This window comes from Genypterus blacodes, unplaced genomic scaffold (assembly GCF_046128005.1).
Source record: "Genypterus blacodes isolate CSIRO-AG114 ecotype Tasmania unplaced genomic scaffold, CSIRO-AGI_Gbla_v1 ptg000072l_1, whole genome shotgun sequence".
Classification (NCBI taxonomy): Eukaryota; Metazoa; Chordata; class Actinopteri; order Ophidiiformes; family Ophidiidae; genus Genypterus; species Genypterus blacodes.
The window spans coordinates 353,089-378,613 of NW_027466882.1; the positions used below are offsets into that span (position 1 = coordinate 353,089).

Here is a 25,525-nt window from a genome sequence, read left to right on the forward strand (position 1 = left end):
TGGTTAACCCAAATTTGTTGTCAACACAACTAATCTGATGCTATAGTTAGCAGGACTGATGACAGAATATGCATACAATATTTGGGAACCCAAGGTTGGTTGTAATCACAATGTGTTCCAGGACCACGGAGCAGTTGTACAATGAGATTAAATGTAGATATGCCAATGAGAAACAGGTATTTCTCTTGCCATGTAGGAGTTTCTTTATTTGTCTAGATCACCAACAAAGCACTGAAAGCAGAGTGGCGCAGCGGAAGCGTGCTGGGCCCATAACCCAGAGGTCGATGGATCGAAACCATCCTCTGCTAGGTTGTGTTTTGGGAACGGAAGTATCTATCTTGAGCATAAAGTATCCAAGTATCTTCACAATCTTTAGTGCTCGTAACATTCAAAAATACGAGAGCTGGAAAACACAAGTTAATGAGTCTCCGTGTATCAGTTTCATAAAATTTGTTTGCGACCATTCCTATGTTTTTCACACTGACACATTGCTGATGTAATGGCTGCTACCAGATGTCTGCGAAGCCTTCAGAGGTCAAAGCTAGATTTATCCTTCAGATGAAGTGTTGTGGTCAGCCTTCCAGCTCGTGCTGATCTTGTGACAGGGAATAGAAAATTCCATCCGCATTACTCGCAAAGTGTGTCTGTGTTGCATCGGGGGAATCCTGCATGGGGAGGGACAATAAATCACTTTTGAGCAGGAGCATGTGACTAATGGAGGGAGGGCAGTGAAGCGTTTGGAAATGCCTGCGGGTCAGATTTGACAACATTGTGTATTTTAGGGAAACACGGGGAAGAGTCATACAACTTTGCAAATTCATCTAAAAACACATCTAGGCCAACAAAACACAGAAAGTGTGTAATCTGAGGGAAATAAGTTCACACTGTAAATCAGACGTACATAAGAGGAAGGATTGTTTTATTGAATACAATGAAATATAGATTCTTAAAAATCAACAAAGACAGAATATCATAACAAATATTTGGTATGGAAAATAGATCCCTCAAAAGAAGTGTGTGCAAACAATAAAATACACTTACACACAAAATTCGGTGCTGGAACAATGCTGTGAAACAATAACTGATAAAAATGGAATGATAGCTTACAATCGCCACACCGTGTATGATCTAAAGACTTCAAACATAACTGGAGTGAAAGCAGCCCAAACTAAATAAATTCTCTGGAGGGATCGTTGATTATTTTTCTGTTTCTGCAAAAAACAGCAACTTTCAAATAAAGCTAAAAAAATCAATAGAAACATATACGCACTGATCTGAGGTGAAAACAAAGCCTGTTAGTGTTTTCATTTCTAATCTTCAAAGCTGTAAGCAAATCTAAAACAGATATCATTCTTAGCTTAAGCCATCTGTTCTAAGCGTGCAAATAGCATAAAGGCTGGTGCCCCCCTGCTACACACACACACACACACACACACACACACACGCCAGCGCAGACTTTTGACATTTTTTTTTAGCTGAAGTCTCTGTCGGAGAGGATCAGCGGAGCCACCAGGGTCCAGAGGTAGAGCGCTAAGCCCATCCAGCTGGAGCCGATCTTCACCCAGACCGCCGGCATGCTGCTCTGCATGGTGGTGTAGTCCGTGTCGGGCCTGGTTGAGGGGGTGACAGGGCAAAAGGGGTGTTGGGAAGGAAGTGCAAAGTTTGTCTGTCACACAGGAAGAAGGAAGTAGAAGAAAGCCCCGGATACTTACATGTACCAGTTAGTCAGGGTCATCATGATGTAAAGAGAGGCGAGGAAGAGGCTGAAATGGAAGAAGGAGTAGCTGTAAGTGACGGCTTCTTCTTCGTTGTCCACCGCGCGTCTGACTCCGTCCTCCCCCGTTGCCGCGTCGAAGTCGGCGGTCAGACCCTGGCCTTCCTCTGTCTGCATCAGCTTGTTCACCTGGGAGTTGTTGGAGGAGCGGATGCTGAGGGAGGCGAGAGGAAGAGAACTTTTACGGCACAGGAAGCAGTTTTTCGCGGAACAGTTCTGTCCCGTGAAGGTGAATCGTGAAAGAATGAAACTCCTGCGATATACCTGGCGTAAAGAGTACACAGGCAGAAAATGACCAATCCCACAATGCCCTGCGCGTCCCACCACTGGACGTCTGTAGGGGCTTTGGTGGGAGTCGGGCTGCCGTTTACCAAATTCAACAGGCTGGGGTTACACGTGCGGTCTGCGGGTAGAAAACGCAGAAAACGGAGTAAACACCAGACAAGATGACGGTCGGTAAATTCACAAATGAGGCTGACTGGGTAAGAAAAAGGAAATAGTCACGAATTCCCTTTCTTTCCAAGCGTTCCTTCACTAAATCAGCCCAGCGTGGTGTAAGTTGGGATCATAATCTAATCTGTGTAGTGAGTCAGATTCATGGGACTCACTGGGGTTGTTGGTCATGGCCGACCAGGTGACGTACATGGTGTAGAGGGAGATGAGGGAGGCTTGGAGCAGGCCTGAGCTGGGCTGAGCCTCCTGCAGACAGATTGGCGTGGGAATGACATTTCTGTGCCGCTAAAACACTCGAAGTTGTCGCAAGGTCACGGTTCAGAAGAAGAAGAATCTATCTTACCTGAACTTTGGGCAGGACGGCCACGACGGAGACGATGATGCAGAATATGAAGTTGAGGCTGATGAAGACCTTGTGCTCTGTGCAGTCGTCGGGCACGGTGTAATACACGTAGAAGAGCACGACGGCGGCAAACGCCAGGGAATAGAAGATGAAGGTGAAGGAGAGCAGAGCTGCGAGAAAGAAAAGAAGAAGGAAACGCATGAGACAATCAAGTTAAAGCAGCTTTTTAAAACAAACCTATATCAGTTTGTCTAAAGTTGTTGTTGTTGTTGTTGTTAATGTTTGATATTCGTCAAAGTCTGAGTGAATACCCTTAGCGGTCAAACAATACTTAACACACGCACTAAGATGTCGACTCCGGCGTGTGAGAGTGTCTGTGTGTGTGTCGCTGTGGTTTACCTGCAAACCAGCACTTAGAGTTTCCCTCCTCTGCCTTCTCCAGCCAACACTGGTTCCACGAATGGGCAAAGTCCACCAGAAGGATGAGCTGGATGATGATGAAGATGAAGGAGCCCACCGCGCCGAAGTAAAACCACACTGGGAAGGAGACGGAAAAAAATCACCCGCAGCGTTACAAAGAGGGCTCTGTCGTGACTGAACCTGGAGGCGGCGGCCCCTAATATCTGGCTTTTAGCGAATACTTTCAACTCATCTGTGTCCTTTTGTAAACATAACCAAGGCTTATTATTCCCATGACCTGCTTGAGGCCACCTTACACCTCTGGGCTTCATACCTGTGTTAAAGAGGCCGTCGGGGATGAAGAAAGCTCCCACAGTTATGCCAACCAGGATAAGGAACTTGAAAAACCAGAACCTGAAAAAGACAAAACGCAGAAATAGTTGAAACACAGCCATGTTGTTCTTCCGCAGATTCTGTAAGGTGCAGTTACATACCCTGGCCACCAGAGTGCAGTGCTCTCAAAGGAGGCTCAGTTGCTGAAGCGTAAACATAACAAACCCATTTTGGATGGCGGCTCGGGGGTCCTTGCTGCTACGCACACGGATCATGATGATGGAGAAGAGGAAGAAGAAGCAGGCCATGGCGAAGCACATGCGGTACACCGACTTGTAGCCGACGATGATGTCGCAGTTCACCTTGTTGTCAAAACCAGGTATGGAAGTGCCGTCCACACAAAAACCGGGAATCTGACAATGTGAGAAAAAAGCACACAGAGCAAAACAACAGATCAATCAGTACAGGGGCACTGTTGCTTGGTTACCGTGAGTGAAACTTTTTTCAATGATTTTCATATTTATACTAGATTTTGCCATGAAAAACTGTGGGAAGGGAAGATTTGTGCCTCTTAGACTTTATGATACTTGACTTTGTGTAGTCAGGGATACAAGCGGCTGCTGCAATGACCCCCACATCACAACACAGTCCTGTCTTAACGTACCGCTTTAAGGCGAGTCTCCATGCCAGGAAGGATCATAATGATGGACACCATGGTCCCCAGCAGCAGGAGGAAGGAGAAGGCCAGGCGGCTCATGGTGGAGTTGTACGTGGAGGGGCAGCATGAAGACAGGAGGCACGGGGCCGAGCCACACAGACATGAAGCCTAAAGAGAGGAAACAAGGAAGGCGAGGAGAGAATTAGCAAAGGCATATGCACGGATTCATATTTTATGGGGTGTGAAATAATAATCAGGGTCAGGCAACTGACAAAGACAACACACAAACTGTGATTGCAAACAAACACTGCTGTCAGGGAAACCATCATTCTCTTTGTGCATTTCCAGAAAAGATGATTCATAGTGGCGGTAATGTATACGTTGTGATTGAAGCCGCCATCGTAACAAAGCTCCCCTCTTACCATCCTCTTCTTATATCACTTTGTAAACAGGATCACCTATGATGCAGGCGGACTGCTGAGAGGCGAGGGAACAACCGAGGCAGAGATTGGAACAGAGATGAGCCATCCTTCACAGGAGTACTTGACACAAGACTTGATTGTGTAAACACTTCAGTCGCAACTAGAAGATTCCAGTTTCCATGGCTCTGAGAAAACTCTACACTGTATTTATCCCCTTAAAAACATTACATGGTTTATCTGGAGAGTTATCGTGAGGAATATTACAGAAGCACATACATAAAACACACTTTTCCGATCCGTAACGAAAAAACCCTGCGCTGCAAATCAAATATATTCATTTATAGGTCACATTTGTGGTTGAAAATCCAACAATTTTCGTTTCGTTGTGTATTATTTGAAAACGTAAACACTTCCGGTCACGAGAATTCTTAGTATTATTCTTCAGAAAATTACGATTTATTGATCAAACTTTTGTGAAAACTACGTAGAAGTGCGGTCATGTTTAAAATAAACTTAAGACCGACTATTACAAGTCAAAAATGATAATGACGGCTGCAATAACTTGTAAAATCGGTAGAAAACAAAGGCGTGTTGACTACTTGAGTAAAACCCGGAAACGGTTTTTTTTTTTTTTTAAGAAACGCACCGTGATTAGTTTCATGTAGCGCCACCAAACAAAACGTTTAACACATTTTTGCCAACTTGAACCCATCTACCCACCTTTTGTTAAACTTCTCACGAATGGTTTTACTTCTTCATAACATTTTCATTTAACTAAAGGGCAAAAATTCAAGACAACATTCTTTCCTTAACATATGTGCTAGCTACGCAGTGGAATCAAGCTGCCCGATTAGTCGAGTGACCATTTCAAATACAAAGTTTACAGTTACACATATCACGCATAAGAAGTATCTCTTGATGAAGATATATAGTCTACTCACACAACTGGCAAGTGCTAAACAAGCTCCCATTTTTGGCTTAAATCCCGATCCCGAGAACAATCGAACCACAACTTCCAAAGTTGCTGGAGGAAATTGTTCAGGATGTCAAGCTCAAGCCAGTTAAAAACAACCACACATCCGGTCACAATAAACGCGCCGTGTCGTACACATAACACGAATCTACTATAGCACAACGTTATAACACAATGTAGCTGATGTGCTGTTTATTTTTAAGAGTAATATGACGTGTTTTCAATAAAGACACTTTAAACAGTCACGTAACTGACACCAAGCTGTTTTTGGTTATAATCATGCGAAAAAAATGCTTCCGGTTTTGTGCCCGTGCTGACTAGCTTGACAAAACCGCGATCTAACCTTAATCACGGTGCAATTCAGGAAACTGCTCTGTTTTTAAAACGTCATCTTCCGTAAAACCAAAGATTAACGAGAGGATTAGTGATTCACAAGGAAAGGAAGCTTTTCTTATTCACAGACATGAGCAAGTGCAATTGTTACACTCTAGCAGCCGGAAAGTGTTCATTTTACAGATATTTTTAAAGGGATATTGATGTCTGCCATAAATATTTTAAAGAGGGGTGATTATGTGTTCATAAAAATAATGAATACATTTTAATCAATGTATTTTATAATAGGAATGACATGCAATAACTTATATATTGTGTAGAGCCACAAGCAGAAATATTCGATTGGAATGTAAAGTGTTTTATATTGTTTTTAAATTAATTTATACTACAACAAAAACATTACAACGTATAATAAAGTTACTGAAGTCATCGTTGAGTAGAACAATTCACTACAGGTTGTTAAATGTTTGTAAAACTGATATTTATATTATACACACACATCCTAATGCATAGAACTAATGCTGACGATTTAATAAAACAGCCTGTTGACTGACAACCAAAGCCCTGCCCTTGTCGTTGTACTGCTGTTAATGGATTACATGTTGCCTTTCCACACTAATGAGTTGTAGTTTTAGTTCCAACCATTTATTAATGCTGAGTTAATAATCCATCAGCATTATAAAGTTACAACAACTATACAATTGTTATATAAAACAAAAAAAAGAAACAAGAAGAAGAAGAAGAAGAGGATTAAATTTCTGAGAATTTTGTTTAGATAAACTGCACCCCTTACTAGAAGGACAATGGTATAAACCTCCAAGTAACAGCGACGAGACAGGCAGAATTAATAGGAATATCACAGGAAACTGCACAATTTCCCCTCCAAAATAAAATGCAACGTGCCACTACTACTACAACTTTGTGTAGTACACGAATATCTGCACGGGGAACAATATCAGTATAATTGCTGCACAACAATATAATATCCACCCTTCCCATTTGCATTGGATATAAATGCAGTGCTATATGTAGGTCAATTCTCACTTCTTTGTTTTAGAATTATTTATTTAATTTTCTTCTCTGACTGTGTGCACTAGGAGATCTTTGCCTGTGAAGGGTGATATATAAATTCACTTTTACACAATTCTGTTATGGGCTACATAACCACCAATATTCACCATATTAAAACAATAGCAGGGAAATATCACAATGTGTTATTTCTTTCATCTCTGAATATTATTTTGTTGCCATATTTTGTGTGTAAACTGCCTCTTCAGCGCGCTCTTTTCCTTTCCGTCAGCTGGAATGTTTTTACTTTGAAGACCTGCAGCGCACGCGTTCCGGCGTGATCCACGCTCGCTTTGTGTATTTGACGCTGGAGGCGCAGTGAGGTGTTCGGGTGTCGGCGTGGATCGGCTCTGGTGTCAGCTGAGACGAAGCAGCTCGCAATGTCCAGCTCTCGTTGACACTCCGCTCCTTGTCCTCCTCCTGCCCGCAGAAGATGGTCGCCGTCGGTTAGTTCAGACTCCGGACTGCTTGCCTTTTTCTTCAGCAGACGCACTGAATCAGTTGGCGAGTGTCCGCTGCGCTTCATCGTTGCGCACATACGGACCTGTCACCTGTTCTGCTCCACAGGTAGGACACCAAATCCTCTGCAGCTGCGCAATCCCATCGCAACAAAAGGTTTCCAAGCAAGGCGTAGAATCAAACATTGTTGCTTGGCATAATGCTTTCATTCTGGGCGTGTGGTGGCGAATCGGCGACGCAAACTGGAGCCATTATCTCTTCTGAAACAAAACAGGAGCAAAAACAACAAACGCTGATGTGATCAGTTTATCTGTCTCACAACCCAGGCTCCAGTCACCTCCAAACCTGTCACCCCCGTCTGGGCTCACTGAAGTGAACACACATTATTGTGTTTATCTCCTCAGCTGTTCAAATTAAATCGCTCCAGGCTCCCAGTCTACCTGGCAGCTGGATTATCTACTCTCACATTTTAGAACGTGCATACACTGTAACCTTCAGTTGGTAATTATCAGATGGAAAACAAGTCAAACCAAAATCCCCATGATGTGAAACTTTAATATATGGAAGATCAAGAGGAACACACTCAGAGGCATTATCTTAGTGTATAGAATAGAGGTCAAAGTGGAGTTGAATCTATCTATCTATCTATCTATCTATCTATCTATCTATCTATCTATCTATCTATCTATCTATCTATCTATCTATCTATCTATCTATCTGTCTGTCTGTCTGTCTGTCTGTTTGACACACATGCAGTTTTAAATGAAGCTTTGGTCCACTGAGGGATCACAACCTTTATTTTTCATATTCCCTTCAGCCTTAAAAGCATTAAAGTTGTAAACCACAAGGTAATTTCCAAAACTTTGTCTCCATCCTTGGAGGTCACCTGAGCTGCAGTTTTAATTAAAGCCTACATCATCGTCATCCGTGCCTTTGAAACAACAACAAGTGTTTGAACTTCAAAAGAGGCCAAGAAGTGTGGCAGCGCTCAAAACATAAAAAGCTCACAGCAGGGTACAGTTCTAATTAATCAATCACTCTCTTGCTGGTTTCATAGTTGGGTTTGATAATTTAATACCTGGATGTGTCAGCAGGTGAATTCGCACGTCACTTGTTAGTGTCTACACGTTACAGAAGTAAAGGACGAATCAAAACAAAGCTTTCAGGAGAGGTCGGCCCCTATGGGTTTGACCTATATCTACAGGCATTAAGCTGTATGTTAATAGTGTATTTTGTTACACTTTTAAATAAAGGAAAACAACAAAAATGTCTCCTGTAAGTAGACTTAGAGGCAATGATTCATCATAGCACAAAATGTGGTGTTTGACGTAGCTACTGACCCAACATACAACAAAGCAATACTGGGAGATCTGTGAAATATGCCAGTGTTGCACTTCTTTAGGGGAAGTCATCAGTGGATGTTATCATGCGGCGTGGAGGTACTTCGACCAGCGTTTCATCACAGGCCTGCACAGTGCCGTCACTGCTGGCTGAATCATCACACTTCCCATCATCTGTTCCCCTTCCTCATCCTCCTCTTTGTCAGGAAACCAGCCATAATGTCAGCATGCGTTAACACAGATGACAGTAGACGGGAGATGACATTGCTTCACGTGTCGTCCTGGCAGATTGTGCAATCCTTTATCTGTCATTTTATGAACAGTCAGCCGTCTTGTATCGTTTAGATCGCAAGCCGGCACACTAATCTGTAATCAGATAAATGCTTTAGCTTTACAATCAGTTTCTTCTGTAGTCTTGGCGCTGATCTCAACCTTTTATTTATCCTCTTTCTTCTATTAAAGGAACTGAGAGAGATCAATGTAAGTCCACTGAAAGTAAAGTTGACTACTCTGCTTATATCACAAGTATTATTCTGTTGTTGTTATTGTATATATACTGTACATATGTATATAGGTCAGTGTAAGTGAATTTAGATGAAGTGGAAAGTAATAAAACACAATTTTGGTACTAGTATCTTACTTGATTAATTCTAATATTTGTAAATGTATACTTTACCTCCACTACATTTCAGAGTTAGACATGCTTTGTTTGCATGTTATGTAAACATATCATAAACTCTAATACGTGACATTCATTTGTGTGTGATACCCTGGAGTGTCTAAAATAGTTACATGAGCTCAATTTAGACCTCAAATCATGCTGCGTACACATTAATAATTTAGGGAGTTTGTGTTAGATGTTGTCAAATTGCCAAAACTTGAGCTAGAAAACCCTTAAATGTGCCATACTTCTCCATTCATTATCTGAATACTTCTTCTACCAATAGAATGGTACTCATCACAAGATAATCTCTATCCCCTCCTTCCTGCAAACAGGTAGAGATTACCAGTTGGAAGGTGTGGAAACATTCTGTTGTTTTTAAATGGAGCCTTCTTCTGTGTCTGTGTCTACTAAATAGCTTTTGAGGGAAGGGAAACTGCTGTCCATGGAGGAAAGGTGTCCCTCTGCAGGAAGATGAACGACAGCTGTCTGTTACCTGTCGCTCACTATTTTACCAACTGACACCCGATTCAATTCGCACTGCATGTGTGTCTTGCCACTCAGAGGATGGAAACAATCATTCTAAGGCCTTAATGCAAGTCATTCATTCTTCCTCTGTATTGATCAGTGACCTATAAGTGTTTTGTCCAGGTCAGTGATACTGTAAAGGCCCACTGACCTTTACAGTGACCTTTACTGACGGTCACTTCCATCTTTTCATCTCAGTCATCGCTTGTCATGACTCGTTGTGGCGGAAATCTAGACTGAACATGTTTTAGTAAGAGATGCGTAGGGCGGAGGAAGATAATGGGAACAGAGGAGACATGTTTCTCAGAAGGAGCTGGCTGTGTTAGAGTGTTCTGACCTCAACCTTTCTGTGCCCATTTTCCCATCAGTCCAGTCTGATGAGAGGCGGTGTGGTGGGGAGAAGGGGGGGGGGTGCCGGCATAATTCAATAGACTTGAGCGTACAGAAGCCCCTCAGCATGCCTCTGCCCTGGCTTAGACAGGACGACTCAGGGTTTTCAATGTCATTTCTCCAACTGCCAGCCTCTCCATACTGATTAGATGGGAGAGGAACAGTAGGTGAGATGGGATGGCTCCTCTGTGGAGACAAAAGGTTCATTGTAATTCCCTGGGCATCTATTCAATCTTCAGACAGGCAACCTTTTTAGGGCATCGGCCCACACAATAGAATGTGCTGCTTCGTTTTCCCTCATAATTAACGTGTGGAATTCCATCCGCTCTAAAAAACATCCACAGCATCTATAATGGCTTGTCAGACACCAACCATCTGAGGAACTCATTCTGTTGATTGCCAAATGAAGAGGCTGTTAGAGGGTGAGAGGTGCAATTGCTGTTTGAATTGCATTTCAAAAGGGGAACTGTCAACTTGTTCTCCATGCTGAAGCTATTTCTTTATATCTGCACCTGGCAAAACCAAATGGCAGCAAAGAGAAGACTTAAAAAATGTTGAGCTCCAGCATCTTCACTTCTCATCTGAGGTTGAATGATTCATGAGGAGTAGCGAAGAGTTTGTGCTCTCACAGCAGTCACTGTCCTTCATATGTTTGTACCTGTTCAGAATGTCAATGTCAATCATAAGAAGGGGGATACCGGCACACACTTTCACTTTCACTTTCATGTGTGGTGTTGTGTAGGGTTGTAGGTGCCAGAAAGAAGGAAACACAGGAGAGAGAAGCTTAAAGTCTACCTGCGTTGATACTCGCCACACCTGGCCAATTGTTACTGTAACCGGTTGTTTGTTGAATGGAGACTCACCCTTTTAGTTGTTGGATTACAATCAGATCTGACTTGAATAACAAATAAAAATCAGAATAGTACATAAAGGCGTGTAGGTTGAATGTCACTATAGTTGTTATTTTGTCCTCTTTTGCTCCAACACTGCTGATCGGGCAAACACAGGACGGGCCTCGTCGCCACACACACTCTTTGCAGTAGAATGAGCTGACTCTATCTGAAGATCTGACTGGCACTTCAGATGAAGCATGTGGAGGCCTTATATACTGTACTAGCCCAAAATGTGCTCTGACATTTGAGAAATATCAACTGAAATGTTTTGTGCTGGATGGGAATTGTAGCCTACACGTTGTTCTTTTTAGTTCTTCAAACAAAAAGGTGAAGATCATCCAAAGCAAAGAGGAAAGCTTGGATTTAATAGTATAACAACCAAATACGGAGGCCATAATGCAGGCAGCATCCAGAAGCTAGCCATTCTTTTTAATTGAAGATGTACTATTAATGCACATTCCCACAGTACATCAAGATGTCCTCGTCCAGCTCACATTTTAATGCTAGCTGTAAATCTTGTCTGGTCTCAGAACTGAACCTTAGGACTCTGCATAGTCTGCTGCTGCACAACCGGAGCTTTTATACATGTTGTTGTGCGATGGATGGACTGTATTCAGTGAGTGGAGATGAAACACTCTTCTATTGCAGCTCCCCTTTTACACCGAGTGCTGAGTGCAGCTTTACTCTGAAACAAAAACACAAGTACATGACACTTCTGCTGATGCAGGGTGGCAGGCTGTGGTGACTTTACAGCGCAGAGATGAACTGGCTTTTTGTGTGTCTCAGCTGATGCCCCCCTTTTTGCCAGGGTTAGTGTCAGAGGGTGCCAGAGGCCCGTGGGTGCTGGCCAGGAATGGCACGTGTGTTGCACAGTGGTGTTGACATGATAGTCTAGATTTGAGAATGCTCAACTGGGACAACAGCCTCTTCCAAACAAAAGACTTTAGGCTAAAATATTGATGCGTGTTTGTAACTGATGGCAGCACACGCTGTCCTCCCGCTGTCACACATGTATCGGACACGTGTGACAGAATATACAAACCCTTACTGCTATTCCTTATGCTATTATGCAAATGAAAAGGCAAACTGTCATCTCTTTTTCATATAAAAAAATTATAAAAACATGAGAGCATTCAGATTTAAATGCAAATTCCCACTACATATTATACTGCATATTTTTTATTTTAGATTTCAGTCACACAATTGTTACTGTTTGGCCTGTCTGTCGATTTTAAAATGAAAATGAAAAGTCCATTTCATACAGGTTTATGCCTTGGAGTACACAGAAATGAATTATTTGTAATTTTGGCAGTAGTGACCCATTCTAAAAATGTTAACAGCGTTCATGTATGATGCTCATGAATATGGCAAAGGAATGTTCCACTTGGCTGCATATGCGTGTGAAATGTAACATAACAGGAACAGATCATGTCAATTTTCTTGTTCTTAATTATATTTAGTGGTCTATTTTGGAAATGATGATGTTGATGATGATGCTGTTGAAATCCGTACATGAGGGGAATCTATGACATCCAGTTTTTCAGAATAGGTCAAAATTTACATTAATAGCAAGATTATTCAAGTATCTAGACAGTTGTCATTTTAAATGATGCTTGCACAGCCTGGTGCAATAGTTTATCCAAAAGAACAAAAGACTAATAAGTTATGTTTATGAATTGTATCTGTCATGTAATCCTGTGGGATGTGTTCTGATTGGCCCGTTACCACAGACCTGATCTGGATACACCCACAGACTGTGAAACATGAAATCAACGTCGTGTTTTGATACAATGTTCACTCCTTACTATTATACACCGAAAAAGTGAGGGAAAAAAAAAAGGCAACAAAATGTTTCATAATTATACAGTAACTGCAGAATGTACTCACACAAGACCTTGACCTATATCTCAGTGAAATGCTTGTCGCTGCAGTCAGGCCATGTACAATTCCTCTACAGCTCTTTACACTTTCACAAATTCATTTGTCTTTGTGAAATTAAACTTGCAGGCCCAATTGATTGACGGTTGCCATCAATGTGATATTCAGTTGTGGATCAAATCAAATCAGTAGAGATGGAAGATTAGGCCACTGATTTATATTTCCTCCATTTAATTAGACTGAGTTGAGGTGCGTCAATGTCTCTATACTAATGGCAAATGTTGCAGCCATTACTAGGCAAAAAACAGGAGCAAGAGTTATGAGGACATGATGTCATATTTACAGCTAATGGTGTAAATCTGCCATGTGGGGCAGTAAAGATTTGCATTGTTGCCTAGAATGTACCTTCTTAAGCTGTATCGCAGTGTCTTGTGACACTACCACTGTGGAAGGCAGATCTCTGTGTTTAGTCTGTTGTTGCCATGGCATTTATCCCTTGTTGGCTTATTTTATTCACTGTGACTTTGGTCCTGCTGTGGTAAATGATTTGCATACAATCACGCCGACCACTTGTGTTGCTGTGGGATGCCACAATTGTAAAAGGGGAAGGCAGCATATTATCAATGAGGATAGTTCAACTCAATCGATTGCTGTGGCATAGATTGTTTAACATTGGGTTCTCATTAGATATTTGTTACTTACAGTTACAACAATGAAACCTATCACTGTATAACTTTTAAACAGTAAGCACCATTGTAGAGTCCTCATCTTATCTTTACCGACATTGTGTTGCAATAATTTACAATCATTTTTACGTTTTCTTTTTCTTTGAACTTTTATTACCCAATGGTGAAATTGTACCTTTGTTTAAGACAATGTTATCAACAATCTGATCTTTTCTAAGCTTATATTATGGTGGGAGCATTGACATGAATCCCTTTGATGGGGGAGCAAATCTGATTATTAACTATTGGGAAAGAACAGGAGATAAGCTAGAGTTTGCCAACCAAAATGGCGCTGGATCATCGTGCGACCCGTGGACGTCAAGATAGTGGTCTGATGGCTGATAATCAGTTAATCAGAGTTTAATCCTTCACATTAGTACTCGTACAGCGTGCCAGGCTCGCATCCTGAAAGTGTGTTTTTGCCGCTGTTGTCCTGTTTGCGTTCTGTTCCTCAGATCATCCCAAAGGCCTCTGCCAACGCTGCCTGCCAGCCATTCTTTACAGCTCTCTGTCAAGTGTGCTAATTGCTGTAAATAGCTGGTTGCTCTGTTGTTGTGATTGACCCCCTTTAAAAGCTGCTCAATCTGTCTCATATTTGCCAACATAGAGGGTGCTTTGTGGGGATTCATTTTCTATAATGGCGTGTTGGTTGTTACTGGACAATAAAACACAGTTTATTACAGAAAGAGTGGCTTGTATTTAAGCCCTTTGGACCCATTAACCAGCACACTCTCTGCATTGCGAAATTATACAAATGGCACTTTATTGAAATGTAAAGGTCGCTCAGTCCACCAAATCACTGAAACACTCATTGATCTGACCTTGGTGGATACAACAAATTGAAATACTGTGTGGAGACCTGCGGTGGGGTGAGACCTTGATGATTTCTCCCTGACAGATATCTCCCCGCCAAAGCAAATAATCTACAAAGTAAAAGTCTGCTCTGATGCCTTTTTTTTGTCTGCGAGTCCTGCAGCTTCTGCAACACGGAGGCAGGCAGGCGTGGAGAGAAAACGGGCCACGGATCAGTGGAAAGCTGGGCAAATCTGCCGGGATGATTGTGAGATCTGAAGGGAGGCTGTGCTCACGCTGTCTCATTAGATCAGTCTCACCTTCTCTGCTTTGCTCTGTACTGCTGGAAAAATAACTGCTTTTTTTAAGGAAACCAAGCGCTGATGTCACTGCCAAAATTGTGGTTCACCTCCCAGATTTCTGTGCATATGGGTGAGCTTCTGTGCACCTGTTTAAGCGTCTTCCTTCTCCATGACGTCATATTTTGTACTACATCTATCTCGTATTTTCACATCACACACGCTTCATTTCTCATTCACCTTTTTTCAGCCACGCTTTTCCACCGACCATATCTTATGTGAACGTTCTCTCTCACGTATACAATGCTGAAATCTACTGTAACGACTGGAATTTCTCAAACTTGACGTTCTCATCTCATCGTAAAACTGTCAAAGTCGTGTGTCTCCGCGAGTCCAAGGATCGATGTACAGACTACAGCGATAGGTCTACTTTCCCTCCCCTCCTCCACGACGTAGCGGCTTAGAACAATTGTGCAGTTTCCATGGCAGCTAGAGCATGTTAAGCTTTAGGATAACAGTGGGAAAAATAGAAGGACAGGAAATAATCACAGGGTATGAATGACTAAAAATAGCCAGGGACTAATCCCAGACATTATTTATTCATCTAAAACTTCTCATGTCTTTGTGCTCTGACCTAAACCCCACAGTCGATAGGGTTCAGGGTCGATACTGTGAATGTGGCATCGCTGCTGCTGATGTTATTGTTTTGGGATGCTTCATCACTTTCACATTTACAGAACAGGAGATAAGGGATAAAAGAGTTTTGAAGAGGATGGCATGCATACAAAGCTCACTCACTCTCAGTGCAATTCACACCAGCAACAACTCAGATCACAAGTGAGAGAAGGCAAAAGATAGAAACAAAATAAAGTATAGTTAAGTGGGGAAAACACTGTCACTTGCTTTCTGTGAAGCTTTGTAACGTGAAAGTAAGGTGGGCAATATTGGCAAATTGATTATTAAAACTCGATCAGTGCTCTTATTGTATGTATGAATATTTAGTGTACTGACTGCCAAAGCAGAATTCTGTAGACCAGTGTGAATGGCACAGATACTGTAGATGGATTTATGGGATCACTGTAGCCTTTAGTTGTCTGTGCTCATCTGGAACTAAACTGGTTTTGAATTATGCCATATGACCAATGCTATGTACTATATTTATATTTCATTAAGGCTATTTCCATTTGTGTCAACTACAGTCTAAACACAGAGAGCTGCCTAGCAGGGTCGTAAATTCCTGCATAACATTTTCTTGCAAATGAAATGGCAGCGGCCTTTATTCCTTGTTACCTTTATTGGCTGTGACACTGCAAAAACGAGGCGGACAGTTCATATCATCAATTTCCTGCGTCACGCTGCGGAATGAGAATGTGTCCACTTCACCCATTCACTTAACTTTGTCACAGTAATGAGACTTGCTGCTTATCAGATAATTCAAAGAAGTCACAGGGATTCGCTGTTGCCTCACATACTCCCTACTCATCTGTTGTTTTAGAGATTTAGTCCTGATCTATTATAGTAATTTAGAAAGCTTTACCATTATACAACAGACTTTAAGATTCCACATGACCCGTAACATCACGCAGGAAATGTCTATTCCTTATGGAAGTATTAGTAAAGATGTAAACTAATGCTCGGTTCCTGAAAAACATTCACCGTGATCACATCAGGTTGTAATTAAACATTTCTCTACATAATCACAAACGCAATGACTTTAGCCAGTGTCATAAATGGCATGAATGAAAAGGGCAACTTAATAATAAGAAGTCATTCCTGGTCAAATGAATATAAATACCTCTCTGTAATGGACACATTATACTGAAGCGTTGTGATGTACAGAGAGTGTGACTGCTTCCTGTGGCTGTCACACTGTTAGACTGATGAGAAGCAGAATGGAGGTCAGCCTCAGGCGGTGTACATGGATGGCCTGCTCAGCTTTATATCACTGTCTCCTGTTGGAAGGGATGGAGACTTTGGCTGATCTAAGGTTTCTGAACATCAACAGCAATGCAGATATAGATATATTTTATTATTTCAGTGTTTATTGAAGCTTTAGTGCACATTGTCCGTTTTATTATTGTTATGTTCTATAACGTAGAAGGGAGTGTTGACCATTTCCAGAACTGAGATTCACGCCTGAAGAAATGCACGCATTAAGTTAGATCCTATATCCTGATCTTGAAGCTTGGGTTTGATCTGCCCTTTATTCTGCTACATGCTAATGTCAACATGTGACATGTGGCTATACCCACCCACATACTTGGTTAGACTTTCTTATGAAGTAAAAGGCTTGTGAGTGAGTGTTTCACAGTCTGAGTGTGTTGCCAACTCAGGCCTGGGCAATAATAATAGTTCAAACTTAAAGAGACGGTTCCAAAAACTGTCTATTTGCAGTCATTGTGCACAGCAGTGGTTCATCAAGGGGATTTAGAACATAGTTAGTTTCAAAATGCGACCAATTACTGAAAACAGCTACATGGAAATCTGTAAAGGTTCCATTTTAAGGGGAAATGCTGAGCTTTTCAATTAGGTATTCATTTATAAAAAAAATACAAGACACGAATATCCAAAAATATGCCATGTAATTTACATTCGGTTGTAATCAGTTACTAGCTTATACATAAAAAAAAAGACTCATATATTGAGCATATCAGCCCTGGCACCGAAATGGACTAAATTTGGCGAGCTGACCAGTATTTCATTCACACACCACAAGAAGTTTTTGCAAGATCTATTATAGATATTTCAAAATAATTAGCATGCTGCTGTAATATTATAATTTCATTATTTCATTGTACCCCTTGTCAAAGCCCATGTTTTAGTTACAAGACCTAAAGCCTTGTTTGGATGCGTACAAAACTGCACCTCTTAATAGTCTATAATGAGATGATTATGTTTGATTACTTTCATTGAGCTCCATCTATGTAAAATGTTGAATATTGCATCTTACAATCCTCACAATCTCACCCAAACCTGATGTTTTATTAAAATCCGTGCATTCTGAAAATGTCAGGGCTGGTTGCCTGGATGCAAAGTCCACATCTCAGCATCTGTGTCTGTTTCTCTCTCACTCTCTCTGTGTGGCCATGGTACTATGGAGACACACAGCAAACACTCTGTGTGTGTCTCTTGCAGTTGTGTTTCCATGTAGAACTATAAATATTCTCTTCTGAATAGATCCATGTTCGCATTAAGCATTAAGAGCAGCATCATGTTGGATTCTTGGAGTGCTGAATATGAGGCTTTCAATGTAGAGATGTGACAGGCCTGATGTTTTTGCAGACGATCCCTGATTGACAACGCGGGGAAATCATTTTAACTGTATGATTATTTTACACAGTTGCCCTACCAGATGGAGGATTTTTCTAGTACATATAATTTGTTGCAAAATTATAGAGGTCTGTGTGTTTAGAAATAGCTCAGGTAGCAATTTGCTGCATTAATGACACCTATTTAATTGCAGAGCTGTCACTGACTTGCAGTTTAAAAACAAAAAAGGAGGAAAATGACTTGCCTTTTCTTCACTTTTTACTCAGCATCTTTGTAGCTTCACTTTAAGTGACCCTTGACCTCTGACGGGAGTCCCATCAAGTCAAGTTCAGTCAGGGAAACTGGAGAGTGAGGATTCAATCACACGTAACACGGGACAGGATCTTAAGCTCCAAAACTAAGGCAAATTTCAACACAAAGGCAGAAAGAGTCCACAAACTAAAGGCAGGCTCAGAAACCAATTACAGGTAATCAAGGATGTTCACAAAATAAAAGACAACAGGAGTTGCTCACAAGATGATCAGGAAACATATCAGGAAATGAACAAAAGGGTGGTCTGGCAATGAACAAAGGAAATGGGCTGTTATAAAACAATAAGAGGACAGTAAGAGAAAGAGAGAATCTACAATGACACTGCCACTAACCAACTAAGGCTAAGATGAGCCTGAAAGATTGGGATTTCATTTGGCGTTATGGAGACATAAGTCTGAGTGTTGTCAGTTTCAGGGAAAATCTATGCCAAGCATCCAATTAGGTCTAAAAAGTTTTGGTATAAGTATAAATATTGGATGGATAAGTATTGGATCCAGTACAGAACCCTGTGGAACACCACGTTTTACAGAGAAGACAGGCAATTTGGTATCGAGACAAAATAGGACCTGTTTGTTACATATTGTGTTCAGACCGTGGGAGCGGCATTGGAGTCAGCAGAGAGAAGTAGTAGATCATTCGCTACTTCGGTCAGGATAGTTTCAGTGCTGTGAAATGGACTGAAACCAGATTGGTAAGGTTCAAATAAATGAGTAGAAGACAGATGCTGCATCAGCTGGTCATCTCCTAAACACAGCAACAACATGACAAGCAACTAGTAGGTTTAGAGGAGGCAACTAACTTAATAACTATGTCCAATTGACTTTGGATGCAAGACGGGGGATTTGTTATAGCAACAACATCTGAGGCTACTGTCCTCCTGGTAGCAGTTTTTCGATTTCTGCTGTTATACTGTCCGCTTTATTGGTGAAGAACTCCCATGAACTCATTTGATGAAGACTGAGAGCCAATTTCGTCTGCATGTTTATTTGAATGCTGTGCCACTGTGTCGAATACAAATTTGGAAGTCATCTTCATATAACTGATTAGTTTTGAGTAGCAAGTGGTTGTGTGCAGAGGTAGAGAGCCCGCTTGTTATTAAGCATGCTTCTGTATCACTGTTTTATCACATAACACACCTGCAGTTTCTTGCTGTGTGTGACTGAGCAGGCAAAGAAATCACAGGATGTAGGTCAATCTGTTTGGCAAGATAATCCTTGCTAAACTGCTGCTGGATTACTTGATAAGATAAATCTGTTTACATGATGGGTCACTGTCCAATGCTTAATCCAAGTGGAACATTACTTTAATTACACAATTTAATGAAAATGACAGAACAGAGGTTGTAGGTGGGATAACACTGATTTTCAAAGGCTTCTCAGACAATTTTTGGATAAAAGCCTGGTGAAATCAACGTGTATATTGATATTTAGTAATAAATTAAAAAGCAGAAAAGCCTCTGAAGCTGTTTTCAGTTCAGTCTTTCTTTGACATACTAATTGGTAAACCAATATATCAGCCCCAATACAACTCAAGTTTTAAGATCCAACTTAAAATAAATCCTGGCCTCTTATTGATAATGAGTTGTTCTGCCTGACGGGCATGTCAGATTGAGTGACGGCGGCGGGAGAGATGAGCCATAAGAAATGTTCCGTCCTGCTGCTACCTGATGGCTCTGCTTGGCCCTGATTAGACACCCATTGTCTCTCTGCATGCCGTGTGCAACAGTAGGGAAGGAGCCTCTGTCTAACCCTGGCCTCTGATCCAGGACAAAGAGCAGCTTTGACATGCAGGACCTGAGAGGGAACACTCAGCAATGTCCTGGATTCCCCTGACTCCTACAGTTTGATCGTACTGAAAGGTCAGACTCCAAATTGCAACTGCAGAATGTTTCACACAGGGCAACTGTCAGACCTGGGATTGTAGTAGATGTACCAAACGTGTCCGAGATAGTGTTCTTTATACCTGAAGCGGCTGAGTTTCAACATCAGTAAATCGATCACGCTGAGATTACCAAAACAAACACACACACACACACACACACACACACACACACACACACACACACACACACACACACACACACACACACACACACACACACACACACACACACACACACACACACACATATTCCGGTTAATTTGCAGTTGTGCTGTCGTTCTTAATCACCACCAGGTGTCAGTATCATGGATGCATGAATGTGTGAACATATAAACGTATTGCCGCTTCTGGACACTTCTTCATTAATGTCCCCGGTATTGTTGTATGTTGGTCTTTCAACATGACACACACAACCGGCCGGGGGGGAAGGGGGGGTTGTTGATATGATGAGAAGAGAAAATGGGGCACAACACGCTGTTGTGGCTTATAGAGTGCAATGGCTGAGCTGTAGTAGTGCTTGAGGCTAACAGATGAACAACCTGTGGTGATCTGTGTGTATGAGTGTTTGTTTGTGTTTGTAGCTACGTGTGTGCGTTGGTGTTAACTGATGTCATTCCTTTGTTGGAAGAGTAAGATGGGAAATTAGATTTTGCTCCACAAAACGGTTATTTGAAGCAAGGCATCACAACAAAGAGACAGCTGGTGCGGGAAAGTGAGATAGTGCGAGTATGGATAAGAGTCATATGTTTACCTGCTACTGCTGTTCGCTATTGTTGCCATAGCAACAGCGGCTCTCCATGTACGAGTGTGTGCGGGGCGTGTGTGTGTGTGTGTGTGTGTGTGTGACAGTGGATGTAATTTTGCCTGTCACCAGTGTAGCTTAGAGCTGACTCCCCAGCTGCTGGTTGCCATGAGACCAGACAGACACATCTTCCGCTTCACTGATAAATCTATTCTCTGGATGCAAACAATCACTAAACAGATGAGGTAGATTTTGCTCACTTCGACGCGTCAAGATTAATGACGCAGCTGGGATTTGTATTACTCAAATTGTAATCTGTCAATCGTTCCTCATCATTAACAGCGTAGTCATCTGTACGGGGAAATATGACTAACTAGATAACCTGATTCATGTGTCTTTTACATCTTTATGTAGGTAAAGCTAGATGATTGGAGACAATAGAGAAAAACAATGACATTGTGAAATACACTCTACAAATAACACACATTAATAATAATAATTAGTTGAGAAACATTGATTGATACCACCATTACCATTAATATCATATTATTCTTGTTCTTATTATTATTGTTGTTGATGATGATGTCATTATTAAGATTATTATTGTTCTAGATTCAGTCAGGCGTTTTAACTTCAGCGAAATAATTAACGTACTGGCTAAACAACCAAGCAACAAGCCAATAGTTCTGTATCTGAACAAAACTCGCCCTATAATAGTTAAGATAATCTGCTTTTTTGTGCAATTTGTTTTTATTGAAGCAAACATTGTACATGAGATTGCGCAAACAGTTGTAGGATATTTTGGAGATCATTTTTTATATAGAAAGAGGGGAAAGAGGAGAGAGACAGATAGAGAGAGAAGGAAGGAAGGAAGGTCGTATTATCACTACTATTGTTGTTGTTAAACTTTATAGGTAGACCCTCAGGTAGAGTACAAGTAGATTGGAATTGCAATGATGTCATAGGTTAAATACAGTTTTTACAGGATGATGTCAAACAGCAATGTAGGCAATGTAGTACAAATCCTGTAATAGGTTGTGATAGAGAGAAAGAGAGAAGAGAGAAACAGAATAAAAACAAAGAGAGGACATCCCACCCAGAAACCGCACCCAACCCCACAGTCACACAACCCCGTCCTGGCCTGCCTGGGATGTAAAATAAAATGAAAATAAAAAGGGAACTGTTCGGTGTTCTGTTAATCAGTCACTGGTCTGGCATAGCCTGTAAATCTGTGAAGTAAGAGAGAAACGGTTGCCATCTCTGATAGAACTTATCAGTGTGGTTCCTCATAGTGTACTCGATTTTCTCCAGTTTAAGAAAATACATTGTATCCTTCAGCCATTGCGAAATAGAGGGAGGGGTGAGGGATTTCCAATGTATGAGCAGGCGTCATCTAGCAAGCAAAGAGGTGAACATGATCTTTTTGTTTTTGTGGGGTGTTAAATTGGCGTAGGTCATATGGAGTGCTGAAGATAATCTGTTACAGGGAAATGTATATAATGTTAGTAATGTAAGTAAAGTTACCGCTGCCAAGTTTTTTAATTTTTTGTTTGCCTATGTCCGTTTGGTTGGTAGGATGGGTTGTTGTTGTTTATTCTTCAGCATGATGACTCAAAAATATCTGAACTGATTGTCATCAGTCAACAGTTGTCTACAACTTGACAAATTCAGCAATATTTATTATTATTGTAGTGGTTTCAATTCTTCTGTTAAATTTAGCCTTTGTCATTAATGTTGTTTGAAAAATGTTAACCTGCTTTCTATCTTTTCCTCTTTTCCCGTAGAGGGTCCTGAGATGACAGAAGTGGAGCCAGTATTGGACTTTGCCTCCTCGGGGCGATCGGGGAGAAGAAACGCTCTGCCTGATATCTTGGGTTCTCCGGCGGGCGTAAATCCGGGCGACCTGCCTCTAAAACTGGCAGAGATGAACCTCGAAGGTACCAAACAGACTGCTTCTTTAAGAAATGAGAATGTATACTAAATGTGAAATTAACTCAACACTTACAGATGGCGATGCCCAGGAAGAATCAAACAAACACAACAAAGTCACAGAAACGTAACTTGTGTCTTTGTGGGTTTGTGTGCAGATGGTCCAGGAGGGGCCCAGTCGCCAACAGCGGAGGAGCCTCCAGCGCCCCCAGAGAGCTCAGAGGGGAAGGAGGGATCATAGGGACTTGTTTATTTACCTCCATGGAGACCTGCAACGATAATCTGGGTAAAGGAATTAAGGGATGAGATAGAGGGCGACCTGTGAGAGAGCGAGAGTCAGTGAACGGAATGACTCTGAAGATTGGAGGTGGAGCTTCAGACTCTTTGGCACTCGACGCTATCTGGGGAGAATCAGACGTCACTTAGCTGCGAACCAGTGCGTGTGTATGTGTGTGTGTGTATCAGTGGGTTATTCAGTTTCCTGCCCAAACACAACACTGAAAATCAAAGGGACCATTACAGATTGGATGCTGTACACTACCGTTTTTTGTATGATTCATTTGAAAGTCTGTACCATTTTGCTTGCATATCCTGCCGGTTTTTACTTTACAGTGCCGTGTCTGGGTTTGTATAAGGGACCTTGAGGAGCCCATGGTGGCTCTGAGCTTTTTAATTCAGCTGGATGCAAAATGGTACGTGTAATCTGAGAAAACCGAACAAAAAAACGGGACCACTTTTGTCGTGTTGCTCATGTAGGCTAGTGTATGACTACTATGTGCAATTCTGTATCGATGTACAGTTTTTACCCCTCCTCACCAGACTGTTTAGATCCAAACAACGACCAGGGATTTGATCCATTTTATGGTGCAAAATACTTAAATAGAAGAGCCGTTCATAACTTGAGACATTCCTTTTTAGCAAATAGTGTTCCACTGCCAGTAACACACACAGTCCTTCATTGCAAAATGCTGAAAAAAGTCTTAAAAAGTCTTTTTTTTGGGTTGTTGTTGTTGTCTTTGCTCAATGCTTTCTTTAAGAGTCTCTTCATTTCCAAATGTCTACTCTGAAAATGTGCCTAGTGGCAGTTTGCAACTGAAAATGTGTAATTCCTCTGTGAAGTACTGTTATCGACTATTTCAGGCTACGGATATTTCCTCCGTTTTAATAGGAGATATCGCAAGAAACATCTTTTGTGTTGGGAACTGTAAATGATATTAATACTTTTGTAAAAAAATCCTGCTACATTCGCTGATAACACAATCCAACAAGACAACGTTTCACTTCACTCACTGAACGGTGCCCGAGTTCGGCCGGACATTTGCAACGTTTGTTCTGGAAGTGCCACATGACTGAGCGAGCGTCGAGCAACGGCGCCGCCATCGCCATGTGTTTTGAGTGTTGAAAGCGGCAGCACGTTCGCCTTCTGCCTCTCTGCACGTCTGCGAGAAGAAAAGTCTGTTTGCACTCATCAACACATAAGTGGAGCTGTGAATAGGATGCAAGTCGATGGCGAGAAACAAGAGAAACCACATTTTGTCAGCGATCACTGCTACCCTGTATATACTGTATTGTAGTATTACCCATGTGTGTCATACATGGCGTCTGTATATGAATTTTATTTATTCACATACCCACAGAAACAAAGATGTTCTGTAAATGTCTCTATTTCAAGATGTTTGGCTGGTTTTTGTGTCTTTCTGTGGATGTGTTTCACAAACAGGAACGCCTGCTCTGCTGCTGTCCAGCCGGTTATTGATCTGCTGTATTTCCAAATGCTAACAAGAAAGTGTTGAAAAAAAAATGTCAGGATTTTCCGATTATTTACATGCAAACAAGGTAACTGACATGTTTTTTTTTTTTTTTTAATTGAGTATTCTGGCGGTATTTGGCCTTTGAATGGACACTTATGGATCTCTAATCTAAAACATGTTAAAAGATCTCCAAGCTGCATGAAGCTCTAATTTTAATCACAGAACCTGAAACGTCTGTATTTTTAAGGTCATGTAGCTGACAGAGCATTGGCCTTAGCATCATTGTAGCATAGTAAAGTTCTATTTTGGAATCCACAAGATAGTTAAAGATCCATCAGGGTCCATTGAAAAGTCTACAGACCTGATAAGTGAATGCTACAAAAACAAAACAATGTCAGTGACCTAATTTATATGTCAATTACCTGAAAATCATGAAATTTGGTTAAAGAGGCTTTAAGGTCTATCTGAAGCTGTATGATCGACACTTCAGGCTGAGGTGTATTTTGTAGTGTCCTGATCTCTCAGTGGTGCATATATTTTACTTCACTGGATTGAATCCCATATGTTGATTCTCTCCGGTTGTGAAAATTGCCATATTAAACACACAAGCTTTACATATCCCACTTTGTGATGAGTAGATTCTAATTTCTACACATCAAGTGCACAACTTGTGAACACAACTCTACCCAGTAAGACCATCCAGGTGTACATATTCAACAAAAATTGTGTGCTCATGAACGACAGAAAAGTAATTTGTACAACAGTTGTTGAAAAAGGAACCCTTCTCGGCTATTTCTCACTCAATTTCCTGTTCTGTTTTGATGTGTTCCTAACATCTAACAAATTTGCAATCTCCTCATTTGTCCACTGACCCACACTACTGTTGTAACTGTCCTCCCTTTCCAAAAAAAAACCCATA

At 41.4% G+C, this 25,525-nt stretch overlaps 2 protein-coding genes across 2 annotated transcripts; one reads left to right on the plus strand and one right to left on the minus strand.

Annotated features, from left to right (window-relative positions):
- Positions 1 to 902: 902 nt before the first annotated feature.
- Positions 903 to 5,453, minus strand: serinc2 (serine incorporator 2). Its single transcript, XM_076157211.1, has 10 exons — positions 5,324 to 5,453; positions 3,967 to 4,128; positions 3,528 to 3,715; positions 3,304 to 3,383; positions 2,970 to 3,107; positions 2,571 to 2,740; positions 2,383 to 2,473; positions 2,039 to 2,177; positions 1,713 to 1,928; positions 903 to 1,610 (listed from the first exon to the last, which is right to left on the minus strand). The coding sequence occupies exons 1-10, from the start codon at positions 5,351 to 5,353 to the stop codon at positions 1,472 to 1,474; spliced, it is 1,353 nt and encodes a 450-aa protein (XP_076013326.1). The 5' UTR covers positions 5,354 to 5,453; the 3' UTR covers positions 903 to 1,471.
- A 1,624-nt stretch (positions 5,454 to 7,077) lies between these two features.
- On the plus strand, positions 7,078 to 25,209 carry pkib (protein kinase (cAMP-dependent, catalytic) inhibitor beta). Its single transcript, XM_076157133.1, has 3 exons — positions 7,078 to 7,323; positions 22,711 to 22,863; positions 23,014 to 25,209. Exons 2-3 carry the CDS (start codon positions 22,722 to 22,724, stop codon positions 23,094 to 23,096), a joined length of 225 nt encoding a protein of 74 aa, XP_076013248.1. The 5' UTR covers positions 7,078 to 7,323; positions 22,711 to 22,721; the 3' UTR covers positions 23,097 to 25,209.
- Positions 25,210 to 25,525: the final 316 nt, after the last annotated feature.